At 31.7% G+C, this 17,680-nt stretch overlaps 1 protein-coding gene across 1 annotated transcript in view; it reads left to right on the plus strand.

Annotated features, from left to right (window-relative positions):
- Window positions 1–17,680, plus strand: part of LOC111642300 (transmembrane protein 245-like) — a gene marked incomplete at its 5' end in the record, with an annotated part of 67,921 nt that overhangs the window by 35,259 nt on the left and 14,982 nt on the right. The window contains 2 exons of the mRNA XM_023388634.1: window positions 153–327; window positions 11,554–11,742. Coding sequence (XP_023244402.1) covers window positions 153–327; window positions 11,554–11,742 — 364 coding nt within the window. The remainder of the gene's footprint in view (window positions 1–152; window positions 328–11,553; window positions 11,743–17,680) is intronic.

The following is a 17,680-nucleotide window of genomic DNA, read 5'->3' on the forward strand; positions in this document are numbered from 1 at the left end:
TAATATATATATATATATATAATTTTTTTGTTTTAAATATAAAATTAATATATATAACAAAAAATATAAGCATTATCATTCAACTTAATAAATGTAATTAACTTATTCTATTTTTGCATGTATATGTATTAAAATCAATTTTTATTTTTTAGTTTTAGCAGCTTTATTTGGAGCAGTGCCATTTTTAGGAGCATATTGGGCCTGTTTACCTGCAGTTCTTGAATTATGGCTTGTACAAGGAAGAGTTGCAATAGCTGGTTTAATGCTGACATTTCAATTACTTCCCACATCATTTGTTGATAGTGCTATTTATAGTGAAATTAAAGGGTATGTTTATAAAAATAATTATATAATGAAAATCCTGAAATAATAGAGCTGAAATATATATTAAATGCTCTTAAAAATTAGATTTTTAATTATTATTACAATTAAAATTTTACAGCAATTTAATACATAAGTTGCAAATGTTCATTTGTTACAATAATACTGTCAATTTGTTAATTTTTCATCTATAATGTTTGTTTTGTTTGTTTTTTAATTTCCTGTTTATAAATCCATATTAAGATATAATTTTCAAGAAGGAAATCACATCTTTACTAAGTACTGTACTTTCATTAAAAGCACATTAATATTGAAAGCATTAAGTTATTCCCAATAATAAGAATAGAAATGATGTATGTATTTAAAATTCACTGATTATTTGAATACTGCATAGCTAGATCAATAACTATGAGATTATTAATTGATAAATGTAGTCCTAGGAATGGATCACTATTCTCACTATTTTTAAATTAGTCATTTCTCAACTATTTTGGCAATATAATTCAGTTTCTCATTTTTTCTGCAATATAATTAGTTTCTCACTTTCACTTATAGGCAATGATATTTTTGTGATGCCAAACTGTCACATGCTACTTTGTTAATTAAATGTTTAATGAAATACTTAAATTGCAACGCCCATATCGTCTTTCTCTTGTTGCATGTTAAAACTTTGTTATTACATGACTTGAGGTCTTAAAAATGTTAGTTATGCAATGTAAATTTGAGAGTGCAGTCTAACATTGACAAATTTTTCTTTTTGAAGTATAATTTAATAACAGGATTACAGGATTTATTGATGAATAATAAATAAAAACAGTGTTTTAATTTCTCAGCTTATGATATAACATGAGAAAATATTGGTACCATGTAAGATGCAGAGATTTGCAAAAAATGCAGAGGATCAAGTTTGATCCTCTGCATTTTTTGCAAATCTCTGCATTTTGAGACCTCATAAATCCAAAAATGGCAAAAAAAAGTGTGTTGGTGTCTATTTCGTTTAATATCTCAGGATGGGGTAATGATTAAGAAACAAAATTTAGTGTGGTAGCTTGTGTATAAAGGGCATTGATACTATTAAATTTTGGTGGTTTTAGATCAAGGAGTGGGAAGATAGAAAGGGATCACATTTTGTAACTCAAGTAGAGTTGGACTTAATGAAGATTTTACTCATTATTGGCATTTATAATTTTATATAAAATTCATCTCTACCCTCAAAATTAAACTATTTTGCAGTTTTGTAATTATTAATAATAATAAAGTTGGGGTTATTATAAAAACCTTTCCAAGTACATGATAATGTATGTATCTGCATTCTGTATATTAATGCACTCTCTCCTTGAGGCTGTTTTAAATGTCTCTAACATCTCTAAAAATTGTTTTTTCTCTACTAAAACACTTTAATCAATGCTGCTTGCTTCAATTCAGCTTCAATTCCTGGTTCTGAGGCATAGATGGACTGTTTGTCTCTCTCTCTCAATATCATATCTGTGTTATTTAATCCTGCTTTTGAGAGATCTATTTGTTACTCCTACATAAATTAAAACCTGGTCAAATCTGTTATCTTTTAATGGTATGCTATAAATTCCAGGAGCTCTGGTCCTATCTGTAATATCTTTATCATTTTGCAGGTTTGGTTTTAGTATTTGGTGCTGCCCCTCTTGTATGCCAGTTCCATTCTTCCATTATGTATAATTTCTTCATATATTGGTTTCAGCCTCTTGTCATATTCCATCACTATGTTTCTAGACTCAGCTGGGTATGTTTTGGGCACTGGGGTGGTATCTTGTCATATATATTTTTCTGCTAAACGTTCTATAAGTTTTATCGAGTACCCATGTGCTATTACTATTCTTCTTATGTGCTTAAGCTCTATGATCATATGTATCAATATTGGTGCAATAGGTAAACGTCGTCCTAATGAACAATCTAAATGCAGCTATTTTATATCTAAATGGATCATTTGAGTGAGCTGGAATGAATAAATGAATGTATTCAGGTTTATAATACACATTGGTGATACACATGCCCCCTTCCTTAAATTCAATTCTAATATCCAAAAAAATGGATGGATATGTTATGCTGTTCCAATTTCAGAGTAAGATTATACAGATTCATGTTAATTCTGTTTAAAAAAGGTTTATATCTGGGTTTTTTTGCCAAATAATGAGAATATCATCTGTGTGTCTATTATATAATGCTATGTTTTGGGTGAATTCTGGCATTATTCTGTTTTCTAAATTACACATGACCAAGTCACATAGGTCCCCTGAAAGGGGTCTACCTATCAGTACATCCCATTGGTGTATGTACAGTACAGTACATCCCATTGGTGTATGTACAGTACAGTACATCCCATTGGTGTATGTACAGTACAGTACATCCCATTGTTGTATGTACAGTACATACTGTTGTTGAATTTAAAAAACAATGTATAACATAAAATTTTGTGCTATTTTTAAAATACAGGTATACCTCGCCTTACGTTGGTAATTGGTTCCAGGAGAATGGCTTAAGTTGAAAAATGACGTAAGTCAAATTTACTTGTCTCCAAATCTACTTGTCACTAGGCTAAACCATAAATTGCCAATTCCGGTTCTGTATTTTATTTATTAATGCATTTTTAATAATGTATGGTTAATAAGGATCGCATTTTTAATAATGTATGGTTAATAAGGATCTATTTTAAGCTTACAAACAAATAAATTTTAGTTTTTAATATAGTACAGAAAAAAAGTAATCTAAATTTATGAATGCATGTACTGTAAGTACAGTACATACTTGTAAATGTATATATTTTAATATGATTTTGTGTGCTTTAAACATTTTTCTAGTGATATTACGACTTCAATATTTGTGGCGGACAGACGTAAAGTCGAATAAAATGACTTAAATTTGATTTTTATTTTTCCATATACTTTTTTGACAAACGACATAACTCGAAACGATGTAAGTCAAGGTATACCTGTATCTTTATGATGCAGCCTGCCCAATCCTACTTCATTTAATAAAAAAATCTCTTAATACACAAAAACATGGTTCTATATATATATATATGGAGGGAGCCCTAATCTGGCCGTTTGGTTCAGTATCAGTTTTAACATTTTTGTGGGTTCTTGTGTACGGACTTGAACCATTCTTGGTTCTTCTGTTACCTTTGGGCCCACATTATTCTGTGTGGATTAGGTGGGCTGTTTTTACTGTGATCGGTGTTTTGGTTGTGTTTATAGTGTACTATTGTGCCATTTTCTATCTCCTTGTCCACTCTGGTGATGGATCTACCAGAAAAAGACTTACTTGAAGTCATCTCACAAGGACTACTTACAATAACGGAAGCCATTCCAGCAATCTCTCATGGATCTGTCTTGATACATAATAGGAAAAATGCTCGCCAGGCTGCTATGAACATGCACACCGCTGCGAACAGCTTGTTTGGTATGGTGCTGGCCCTGAGGGCCCAGGAGAAACTGACTGATAACTCCTACGCTGAGGTGGCTCGGCAGGATATCATTAGTGGTAGCCAGGCTACAAAAATCATCAACGAAACTATTAATAAAGAAGGAAAGACCAACAAACAGTAGGAGCTTATAATAGAACCAGTTGAGGCAGCCAATGGAGAACGAATGTGCCCCAAAGAGGTCTTAAATGCCATTCAGGAAAATTTGGACACCTCTACTCTAAATATAGGAGTTAGAGGCATATCCTCTTTGGCAAATGGCAGTGTTAAAATCAAAGTTAGCATCGAAAAAGATTACAAAAGCCTAAAAGATGCAATAGAAACATTACCGGTCAATGAAAAGGTGAGGATCCTCAAACAGAAAAGGAGGAACCCCAAATTGATTCTGTTAAATCTACCCAAAGAAGAAGACTGACGAGAACTGCTATGTAAGTTGTACAAACAGAATGAAGAGATAAGCACCAAATTCACTGAAGAAGCTTTCTGTCATGAAATGGAGGTATCCCAAGCCATGAATTCTAAGACAAAAGATGATTGTAGACACGTCGTCATCACAGTAACACCAGCAGTCAGAAATCTTCTAATAAATATGAAACGAGTATGCTATGAATGGTGAACCTTGGTTGTGGATGATTTCTTACTGGTACTAAGGTGTTTCTGCTGCACAAGATTCAGCCATATGGCGTGAAATTGTGATACGAAAGAGAGGTGCAGTCACTGCACCAAAAAACACAAATATAAAGAGTGTGAACACAGAAAAGAGCCGAAGTGCATAAACTGCACAAAGGTAAATAAAAAAACAACAGGAAGAGAAGAAATATTGAACTGATCACAACACATTCTCAGCTACCTGTCCACCTGTCCCATATTAAAGGGTTACAAGAAACTCCCATGAGACAAACGACTTACGAATAATCTATGACTGCTATGAATAACTTGCTGCTAAACTCCTGAATCATGGCTAATACAAACCTAAAGTTCCTTCAAATAAATACCCAGAAGAGCCAGGCTGCCTCTTCCATGGTCGTTAAAATGGCCAACGACTTAGATGTTGATGTGATTTCTTATTCAAGAACCATATACCATCCAGGACTGCATTGTCAGGTTTGGACCCTGGCAAATCCTTAATAAATGTTATGTCAATCAAAGACCTAAGTGTGGGATTGTAATAAGGAACAATAATATGGATGTGTCAATGCTGCAGGAATTGAGCTCAAACAGACTGACAACAGTGGCAATCAACCAAGGCCCCATTGATTATCTAGTCGGCGTATATTTCTTCCCCTATGACACTGACAAGGAGTGTATAGAGGAACTTGGTACATGAACATGCTAAGGGACTATAAATATATTGTTGCAGGGGACTAATGGCAAATCCCCTGTCTGGTTCCACGAGGATGAAGACAATAGAGGCAGGCTCCTCATGGATCTAATGCACGAGCATGATTGTAGCTCTCTTAACACATCTGACATACCAACTTTCTTCACAACAAGGGCCAGGGGCTGGACAGACGTATGTCTGGCACCTATGACTGTTGGCAGCATCATTGAGAACTGCAAAACACTATCTATGATCACTATCAGCTAGTGAACATAGATATGTTCTCACCACGGTCAGTAAAGTGCAACATCACAATACTACCAGTGACAATAGTAACAAATACAGCAAGAGGATCACTAACTGAAATATAGACTCTAGTTTGCAGAGAACTAGCACACTTATCATCACAAAGATATGAGAAATAAAGAGGACATTGACAAATACGTTGACTACATCATGATCTCAATGGCAAAGGCCTTACAACTTTCCACCTCTAACAGAGTGAGGAACCAGTATCGCACTCACTGGTGGACTGATGAACTAGAAGGGGAAAAGCATAAAATTAGGAAACTCAGGAGAGCATGGTCCAGGGAACAGAACACAGAAGTAAAAGAAAGAAAAAGCATACTTTACAGAGAGGAACTCCACAAATATAAGAAATTAATTAATTATTTCTAGAACAAAAGCATGGAGAGAATTCTGCAGCATTGCAAGGGATCTTTGGTCTCAGCCTTACCGCACAGTATACAAGGACAGTGAGAAGGCTGCCATCCCTCGCATAATTGACAAAGATAAAACTACAGGCAAATACGACATAAATACCAACATCAAAAAGCTCCTAGACTTCCACTTCCCTGTTGACAATCAGGAGGAAGACCAAGACATCCACAAATTGTACAAGGAGAAAAATACTACATACACAGGCAACTCGATGGATAGATGGTTTTCCTTCTGAGAAGTGGAAAGGGCTATAGATTCCCTGGCCAATAAGAAATCTCCTGGAATTGACAGCACAACTGCAGAGATGCTTAAATATGCTTTCCAAGAGGTTCCCATAGCCTTTGCTATTCTCTTCAATGCCTGTCTCAATAATGCTTATTTCCCAAACCAATGGAAAATAGCAAATGTAAAGACACCCAACCCTACGATTGAGAAAGATTACTGCCCTATAAGCCTTCTCTCTGTGCTCGGCAAAGCCTTTGATGGAATGATCATTGGGAGACTGAATTGGCACTTGAGTAAGACCAACAACATGCATGAAAACCAATATGGATTCAGAAAGGGCAAGTCCACAGTAAAAGCCATACAAAATGTTAAAAACTTTATCAGGGAAGCATGGAAACAAGATAATCATGCCCTTTCATCAGCATGGATTTTCGTAAGGCATTCAACCATCTTTGGTGGCCGACTGTCATGGACAGGTTACAGAGAGTAGACTGCCTGACCAACATCATCAAGTTAATGAGCAGCTACCTGAGTGATAGGAAAGTAGGGTTTTTCACTGACACCTTCCAAATAATCAAAGACATAAATAGAGGTTGTATGCACGGTTCCCACTGTGGGCCAGGTATATGGAACCTGGTCTATGACACTTTATTAAGCATTATCCCCATGGAAGAAAAGAACATGAAAATACAGGGCTTTGCCGATGATATGCTTCTACTCATAAGGGACCAGAATCGTGACATCCTACAACTCAAAGCAAATGAGACTTTACGAAAGATTCTTACCTGAAGTAAGACCAATAAATTACCCATCAACTATGATAAATGTGAAGCACTGGTCTGTACCAGAAAAGCTAATAGAAAGCAGCTACAGCAACCCTTATGGCTATACATTGACAACCATAAGATCAAAATCACATCACATCTAAAATACCTTTGTGTATACATTGATCCAACACTGAGTTGGAAGTTTCACATCGAGGAACTATGTAAGACTAGTAGCCCGGGACGCCCCCTAGTGGGCGTTATTTACAAATTTTCATGAGGCACAGTTCCTTTGACTTTTTTGTTCCTATCAGTATGCTCTACAGTTCCGTTAAAGTCCCAATGGTAAGATTTACCCTCCGAATGAAGGGGTGGCAACCCTCCAAAATGTAGCCCCTCTGTGCGAACAATAAAGTCAAAGGAGCCATACCCCTACTCGCGACCCTTCGCGAGATATAAGCCCGTAAAAATTCGCCTACGTCATTTCCGGTCACGTGACATCGTGGTCAAAAGGGAGCCTACTGCGCGAAAAAAAATTAACGCGCGCTCGCCCACACTCAGGGGGGTCGCCGACCCGCTCATTCGCAGGGTAAATTCTGACAAACAGGCGGTCACGTGACCCGTAGAATAATTTTCAGAGGGCTATATCTCGGGAAGGGTTGCGCGTACGGGGATGGTTCATTAGACATTTATTGTTCGCACAGAGGGGGGTCGCCATTCCCTTTATTCGGAGGGTAAATCTTACCGTCCCAATCGCGTCATACGGATCTATATTTGTATCTATTAAACATTCTATAAATACTTTAAAATAGTTTAATTTGTTTATTTACCTTCGCTTGTAAACCTCAATTTTACCTTATATTACCTTAATTAATTAATTAACTATTTCAAACTTTATCGTTTTACGTAGTGATTCAAACCTATCTGGTTTTTCGTTACTCGTCCCCTAGTTAACATTATATGCATTCCGTGACAATAATAAATTCCTATTACAAATATAATGAATGGGTTATATTGTTATATTGACCAAATAATAATTTATTGGCCAAATGAATAATAATAATTCATATTGTTAATTTAAATAAGAATTAAAATTTTAATTTGAATGTTTGAAATATGACACACGATAGGGGTGCCTCTAGTGTCCGTTATGAAACGGTTACGGGACGGACACGAAATGAATGGGTTATATATATAGATATGCCAACGTGTCAACACCATCCATCATATAGCCCGCAACACTTGGGGGATTGGCAGTAGGAACATCAATCTCATTTATAAAGGTGCTATTGAGCCAGCACTGCTATACGCAGCACAGATTTGGGGAAGAAGGCAAGGTTGGTGCACAATAGAAGGAAATTACTCTCTATTCAAAGGGGTATGGCATTAAGAATATGCAGTACCTATCGCACTGCACCCACGGATGCACTGCTAATAATTGCCAACATAACACCAATTCACCTGAAGATCAAAAAGCTAGTATGGACCTGGCAAATAAATAATACTAATTTTGGCTTAAACTCTGACCAAGAGACACAAGATACCACCTGTAAAAAAATCTATCCATTGGACAGTCAGGATCTTATACAAAAAATAAAGCAATTTAAACTCGATAACTATCTCACATGGCTGGGCGCTGACCATCACCTGGCTGACATTGGCAAGCTAAACATCAACTATAGTAACAGAGAAACTGTTAAGGGCGGCTGGAACACCTTTACTGACAGCTCAAAAAGTAACATCAGCACCGGAGCAGCATTCATTATTTATAACAGCAACTTAACCCACATCAAACATCAAGAATACTCTAGACTTCACCCATACTGTTCGATCAACCAAGTAGATCTCTGGGCAATGCTCAGAACCCTCATTCATGTCACTGCAAATCAGAAAAATTATAACAGAAGTATAAATATTAACACAGATAATAAATACGTTCTAAATATCCTCAATTATAAAGGCAAAATCACTTTCAATGGAGCCAGAATGAACCATCTTGCCCATAACCTTAATAAATGCAAGAACATCACCTTTTACTGGGTCCCTGGCCATACTGGAATCAGGGGCAACAAGGAAGCAAATAATCTGGCAAAAAGGGGCGGCTACATTCAATGCTAACTATGCCTTCAGCAGAATATCTCCTACCTATGTTAATAATATATAAGCAAGAGGAAACTTGATAACTGGCAGGAGGAGTGGGAATCTTCCAACACAGGAAGAACTACTTACAAGTTTCTCTCATCCATCCACAAATGTCAGCAGTATAATTTCATCATTCCCATTTACGAGCTAACACAAACCCTCACAGGGCATGGCAACATACCAAGCTATCTCCACAGATTCAAGAAGCGTAACAAGTGCGAGTGCAACAATGACTCAACTGGTGAGTTATTTCACATTCTGTGGGACTGCCCCACCCAAGATAGTGTGTGGCAGCCTCTGTACCAACATTGTGCCCTACATGATCAAAACTGGCCGCCTAGACCAGACTTTCTGTGTGAATCTAAAGAAACGTTTAACATGTTCCACAACTTCATATGGAACTGTAAAGTTTTTAACACTTGGCAAAGCAACCTGACAACATAATGGATGTTCTTCCAACCCTAAGTGCAAGACCCCAACAGGACTTCTCAACTATCATTAAGCCAAAATGGCACTCAGTGTAGGCAAAAAACAAATGTAGGCAAAAATATATCATTGTATATAGTCTTAAGTGTATAACCATTGTTTACTTGATCATCGGCCAGAATGGCACTCTGTTGTATGTATTTTGTATTTTTGTATTTTAATTGTTAAAATAAGGCAATACAAGGAAGGCATCAGCAGGGTCCCAACTCCTCTTATCCTTCCTATCACAACCATCCCCACTTCCAATTCCACTTCCATTCCCACTCTTCATATCCTCCCCCAACCTTCACCTTCCTCTTTCCACTCCTCCTTTTGGGCTAAGTCTAAGGACAGCCATCTATCTGTACTAAAAGTAAAAGTATATATATGGAGGGATAAAGCAACTTAAAATCTAATACTGTGGTATATTTATCATCAACTAGTTTTTGTGGATCGTCACAGGTAAATTCATAACTTTGCAAATGCGTGACCAATATTTCATGCATCTTGCATTCTAAGTGATGAGCCTAACTTTAGGTCTGAATTGTTTCCTGGTTTGTATGCTTTTGCAAATAGATTATTTATCTAGGTGTATCTGGGGATATTACTGAAGTCTCTAAATGTAAATGTTTCGCTAAGGCAGTGTGCATAAACCTGACCATACTATTCTGCAATTTGTCTCTGTAATCATCACTTACCTTATGACAATTTGTTGTGCTAATATAATCCTCTAGCTGAGTCTTATATCAATAGGTCTCTTTTTTCGTTAACACAAAGGCTTTGGTTTTGTCCACCTTTATTAAGACTGTCATTATCAATGAGCCATCTTCTACTGGCTCTAATTTTATTCCAAAAAAGCCTATCATCTTCTTCTACTCTTGCATTTTGTACTGAGAAGAACACTTTTCATCTTTACATCTCCTTGTGGGTTTCTTTCATTTTATTACATACCTTTTCTATATTTGTAACTATTACTATCAGCACTTCTAGACACTTTATTGGACCACATACATTGGTCCATTTTTAATTACCTCCATCAAATAACTGGGAGGGGAGATATCATCCCAACAAATTAGAGAAATCACATCAATCCATTTCTGCCGAAGGAACTGTCACATAAAAATTCATCTCAATTTCTTGATGTATTTCTTATGTAAAGATGCTGAGACTTTTTTCTAAATCATTTACTTTCCTGTTTACTTCTTTCAATAATTCAGTATCTTTGGAGTGCATTTCATCTTCATGTTGAGTAAATTGATGGTGCTTAGACTACATTTGATGTCTGATGTTTTGATTTGCTTTTTTAAACATAGTCTTTAACTTATGTTATAATGATTCACACCCAGCTGGTAACTTCACATGATAAATAGTCATCAGAAACACATTGCATTGAAGTAAAAAAATTCAACTTGCTTTCATTCTAGTTAAGGTTAACATTATTCTATTTTTTTAAAAAAAGTTCTTTTATAAAAGTGTCAAACTTTTGAAAAGTTAACAATTTTTTTATATTAAAATTGATTCATAACAAAAAAGGCATCAAGGTTAAAATTATGAAATTTCTACTTGCTTACTATTGCTATTATTTATTCATTATTTTATACAGTAATACTCCAAACTTATGCGATAGGTGGGCCCGAGTGATAATTGCTTAAGTCGAATTCGTGTAAGTTGGGGTATAATTTCACAATTTGTGAAAAATCCAAATCGGATGTATGTAAGCTAATAAATGTTCTCGTTAATCTTATCTTGTCTTTTCATTCATTCACGGTTACAAGAAATCACCACATAGAGTCTCTCAAGTCTCCGTAGATATAACAAACACAGAAATAAATAACACAAAATAAATTGTAGCTATGTGTTGATTCCATGCAGCACGTCTGAACGTGTAAGCTAAACAATAGTGTGGGGGAGTGAGTAATCAAGAGTTGCGTGACGCTCAAACAAAAGCGAATCAACAAGATTTGAAAATCACGTAACTCTGGGTTCGCGCAAGTCGGGGTGTTACTGTATATTCAAGTTATAAATTGAAAATTTAACTATAGTAAGTCTTGCTACTATTAATCTAATAATTAAAATAAAATATGAAATGTTTCAAACTTTTACAAAACTTTGCTTTACATTTATAATTTAATTTTTTTTAGTGGTGGACATCCTTATATTACTGGTTTAGCAATTGCTGGAGGAGTATTTTGTTTGGGATTTGAAGGAGCATTATTTGGTCCATTATTACTCTGTTTTTTCTTTGTTGCTATTAACATGTACAGTTCAATGATGCAAGATACTCCAGTGGAAGAAACAATACATCCTAGTAGTAGGCATGCACTGAAAAGGTATTTTAAAATAAGAAATGAAAATTTACATGTATATATTATTATTTCTAATATATGATAATATAAAATAAATTTAGTGAATAATTTTTCAGTTTTTTCTAGAACTCAATGATGTTTTTAATCTTTAACGTTTTTACAAATGTTGTTCTAAAGCATTATACAAGACTGAGAACTTACTTTTCACTCAAATGATTTAATGAGGATATGTAAAATAAATGCATAAAAATAATGTAAATAAACTTATGAGAGAATTCTGATGAAAATAGTTTTTATCAAGTGAATTTATTAATTTTAATAATAGAAAATTTCTTTCTATTTTGAAATCACTTTTTCATTGTTATTTAGGACTGGAGATTTTCTTCTCTTAAATTTAAAATAATAATTTACATAAGTTTTTAAAATTTTATACCTAATTTTTCCAATAAAATTTTGCATTTTAATGAAGCAAAAAGCTTTATTTTAATTTTTTAATTTTATGACTATGTACTTAGTATTTTTCAATGTTAAGCTAATATTTTTAAAAAGAATGAACTTTTCTTAATATTAAACATAGTATTATGTATGTATTTTTTCAAAACTTTGCATCGAATAAGTGTGTTTTTCATGATTATTTGTCTGTTGCACATAAAACTAACAGGAAATATTTCTAATACATACATTATATTAAGTTAAAGGTCATTAATATTAACAAGTTTTATGATATTGTTTAAGATAATAGATTTTTGCATTGTACTGTTTTGAAGGTTTTTAGTATTTAGAAATAGTATAAACTTACTTGCTATGAATATGATATTAATGATTAGCATGAAAAATCATTAATATGAAAAGCATTAATAGTTAAGATTGTTTTTCTGTATTTATTTCAGCAACATTGAGTCTTATAAAACATTACCTATCAAATTTTTTTTGAGAAATATTTAACTTAAAGCAATTGTTCACAATATTATTTTTTTATATGCAGTTACAACTTAAAGGTCTTTCTAATTGGAAATAGGGTATAAACCTTTTTCTCTTGCATGGTGCTAAAATTTCTGAAACTGAAGCTATGATGTAATTTCTGAAATGGTTAAACTTTTGGAAATTACATTGTCTGCAGAAAATTTTATTTAAGCAAAAGTGTTCCTTAATTAGGAATAATTGCTCATAAATTGTGAATTTAATCCTAAAATCATATAAATAAATATAACTGATGGCAATGTTTTATATATATAATTTTTTGTATGTGTTGTGTGCAAGCTTTTTGTGTTGTTAAGTTATATCTGTTCAAGTAATTTGTGCATGCTAAGCATTTGCATTGTAATGTGATATCTCATCACAGTAGTCATCTATAAATGTTATGATTTGGAGATCTTTCTACACTCAACCAGAATAAATGCTACTTCTTGACAGTATTGGAAATTTAACATTATCAAGAACCATGTTTTGTAGGATAGAATTTAAATTTTGGATAGTTTTAAAAATTCTAATGCTTAATGTTACATGATTGTCATATAAATTGGCATGTGTGCCATCTAATTTTAATTTGTATTGAAGTAGTTAATATATAATTTTAGATACTTCTAGCTTGCTTTCTCATTACATTTTTTTTTTTTTTTTAAATAACAAATTTTGTTTTAACTACAGATATTCAAAATTAGCCAACTATGAAACAAAATTTATTTATGTAAAATAAAATTTGAATTATAATTAATTTTATTATGATGATGATGAAAATTCAATGAGGAATGTTTTCTAGATCCTCACTATAGTGAAAATTGGACAATATCCAAATAAAATGACTGATTTGGATTTCATTGAAGGCCAAGTGTACCATATTTTTTTTAAAGTGACTCTTGATTTCTATATTTGGTTGAATATGTTTTATAAATATTGGGTATTACTTGTATGCTATTTATAAGAATAAACATTTCAGTTCTAAATATTTATTGCTGTTTCATTATAAAATAATAATTTTATTTTGTTAATTAAAAAAAATAAATATGTAAATAAATTATTTTTTTTATAATTGATTTTAATTAAATATTTTTATATACTTATTTTTTAGTTAATTAATTTTTTCTTATTAATTATTCTTTTTATGATTTATTTAATACCATATATTATACAGAGACTACCTTTTCACAATTTATAATATTCAAATTTCTTTTCTGTCCATACATCTTATTGTTTTAATTTTAATGAAACTATTTGCATTTCTTCTACTTTCCATGATGGACACTAAACACATAATTTAGAAAATCTTGTTTTGATTATTTACTACAATAAAAACTTATAATAATAAAGTTTCAGTGTCATTTTATGTAGTAAATATTTATGAAATTGAGGGGGAAAAACTGTTACAGACATCTAATGAATTTTAAATGTTTTTCTAGAAAGTATAAAAAATGTTTATTATGTAATTTGTTCTCTCTCTCAAATAGTCATTGTTTAAAAATATATAAATATATTATATATTAATATATATCAATACAATAATAAATATATTATTAATATATAAAAACACATTTAAACATAGAAGGTAAAATGAAAATATTTAAACATCTCTCTATGCTTACAACATGAAATGAAATGTTTTATGTAGTAACAAATCATAATTTTTACTATTTGCAATAAAAATAATTTCTTACTTTTATATTAATGTTTTATATAATTCTGTATTTATAAGTTGTGAAAAGGTAGAATTTTTTAAGATTCAACATTTCACTTAGCAACTGATAACTTAAACCACAACAAATTCAACAGAAATAACCAGGTACTATTAAATTTATTGAAACTAAAAATTTTTGAAAATAATTTTATACTTACAAATAAATTAATTGCAAGAAAATGAACAAGATTTAAATTTTGAATATTAATTTAAGACAAAATACTCACCCAGATCTTGTCATTTTTTCTTTGTATATTAATTCACACTAAACTGATGTATTTTATTATTTATAGTAAGAATTTATATGCATATACTGCACTGTATTTAAATTTTGTAACAATGATTATTTTTGTTGAATTTACATATTCCAATTTCAGAACATGTAACAAACATTAGAATTTAATTATATTCCAATGTTTGACTTATAATAAACTAAATATTAAATCTTCAAGCCAATAATATGAATTTGATATTAAAGAATTATTGCATATGTAATTTTACTAATCTAAATGTGTATTGGTTTACAAAATTTTCAACTAATAATACAGGTATATCTCGAGTTATGTCATTCTCGATTATACGTCATTTGTCAAAAAATATATGGAAAAATAAAAATCAAGTTTAAGTCATTTTATTGTCTTTATGTCCATCCGCCACAAATATTGAAGTCATAATATCACTATAAAAGCATTAAAGCACACAAAATCATATTAAAATATGTAAATTTACAGTAAATGTTAATATAATCATCATAAATCCTAGAGAACAAAACATGAAAACATCTCTGTTGTCATCTTATTTAGCGGTCTTTAAGTGCTCAATATTGGTGTTTTCCATGGTAGCTCCAATATCTACCGTTTGACATCATTGTCAGCGCCGCTTGATATTGGTAAATTTAATATAAATTAGTTTATTTTCTACTGTCGCAAGATAATTTTAATAACTATATATGTTATTTAACCTTACAAAATCATCATATTTTATAATGTCTTAGAGCAAACCACATTCACAAATAAATAGTCCATGATGTACTGTAAACATTGCCAAATTGTAAACATATACTGTACATTTACAAGTATGTACTGTACGTATGTGAATTTGTAAATTTAGATTACTTTTTTCTGTACTATATTAAAAACTAAAATTTATTTGTTTGTAAGCTTAAAATAGATTCTTATTAACCATATATTATTAAAAATTCATTTATAAATAAAATACAAAACTGGGAATGGTTATTTGTGGTTTAGCCTAGTGACAAGTAAATTCGGAGAGAAGTAAATTTGACTTACGTCATTTTTTGACTTAAGTCGCCTCTCCTGAAACCTATTACCGATGTAAGGCGAGGTATACCTGTACCATTTTGAATAAAAAAAATAACCAAACGTTTTAAAAATCTAAAAATTCAGTTGATTAGTTTTTACTCTTTTACAAACTATAATAATTATTCTGTAAATAATTTTGTATAAAAGTTTTCATGAAATGTGTTTATTAAAGATAAATTAATTGGATCATTTTTTAAATAAGCACCTTCCAAAAGCAAGTTTATGGGTTTGTTTTCAGATGCAGGCTTATTTTGGTGCTGTTGTTTTGGAGATGATAAACCTCTCCCTAAAATGAAGGAAGGGCAATGTGTTCGATCTTTCTAGTCAATAGATTAACTCCCTGTTATAGTAATTTAGCCTGTTCTCAAGGGTTGTGCCTTTTCAGATGTGTAGTCCTTAAGAAATCAGGCAATGTTAATAATCATATAAATATGAGCTATGTTTTTAATATCTATAAGTAATTTAACTAGTTTTATTTTATGATAAATTTATTTAGTACTGTAAACTTTTCTAGAAAAGAGTTATCTATTTCCAATGCTATAAATAGAAGATTCCATTAGTTAGATCCATTTCTGTGGCAGAAATCCTTGGATGGTATATTTGACTAGCAAGTTGGTGTCTATGGAAACTTTGAGAATTTATCCACATAATTTTCATTAATAAATAAGTTTCCAAAAGAGACTTTTTGTCATTAGTATTTTAAATTGAAAAAATCTAGTTTTGTAACCCAAGAATTTACTTATGAAAATAGCTGATATTTATGAAATAAGTCAGTACTCATTAATATTAAACTGACTCCACAGTATTTGCTGAATGATGAGCAGACATTTGGCAAATACCAATTAGTGTGGATATTTAGTATTTGCAGTTTCCCATTCCTTGTTGGTATATTGTACTGAATCAAATAGGACAAATCTTGGACAAACATTTGTAATATCTGTAACTGATGTTTGGCAATTAATAGTGTTTACATACATGCTTATCACTTTACAAACACTTCAGCAAATACTTTGATAAAAGGTATTTACTTGGTAATTGGCAAATACCATGTGTGAAACTGCCTTTATATATGACCAAAGTGCTTGTTGCAAATTGAATGAAATAAACTTATAAATACTGACTGTACCATAAAACTGGAACTGTACATGTAGATAAGAAATTACACCTCAATGCAAAATTTCCAGCAAAGAAATTCAATATACTAACATTTTCGGCCACTATTTCATTAGCCCTCATCAGGAACTGTAGATTGGAAAAACTGTTCTATAAATAGAATGCCATTACATTTCTAATGTTAAAAGTTTCAAATATGTTCAAATATGAAATAAACTTTTTCATAGATACATATATTTCAAAACATTATGTAACATTACAATTTTTTATTATAACAAATTTTAGAAATTACTACTTTCTTGATTTGTCAAATAATTGTTTAAGAAACTATAAATAAGAAATATTCTTTACCTCAAAATGACATTTCCATCTCTCTCACTTTAGAATGTTCTATTTTGTTTTCTAAAACAAGTCTCCAACCTATGACTTGTGGGCCAAATATGCCCCAAAGCACACTTATCCAGCTCATATAGCTTGTTTTTTATCGATGTTTTATCAATAACATTCAAACTAATCAAAGATTCTTTAAAGTTAGTCAAAGATCTTTTGTATCTGGCTCCCTAGACTTGTCTTTTACAGTTCATTTGGTCTTACACAGAAAAAAAATTGGAGACTCCTGTTCTAAAGTAATAGAAAAGTTATTTTAAATTGAAAAATATGCTAAATATTAAATTTTAGGAGTTGAAACTGTTTTTGACTAGTAAAATATCTGAATTTTGAGATAAATATGAATTTATACAATGTGTTTTTGTTAACATAATGAAAATTACAGTATAGTTTTAAAATTTTACTATCTAATTTTATTTCTTTTATATATTAATTATAAATAAAAAGATTCACACCCAGCTGGTAACTT

Source organism: Centruroides sculpturatus, unplaced genomic scaffold (assembly GCF_000671375.1).
Source record: "Centruroides sculpturatus isolate CEXI.00-Female unplaced genomic scaffold, Cexi_2.0 scaffold1480, whole genome shotgun sequence".
NCBI classification, from domain to species: domain Eukaryota; kingdom Metazoa; phylum Arthropoda; class Arachnida; order Scorpiones; family Buthidae; genus Centruroides; species Centruroides sculpturatus.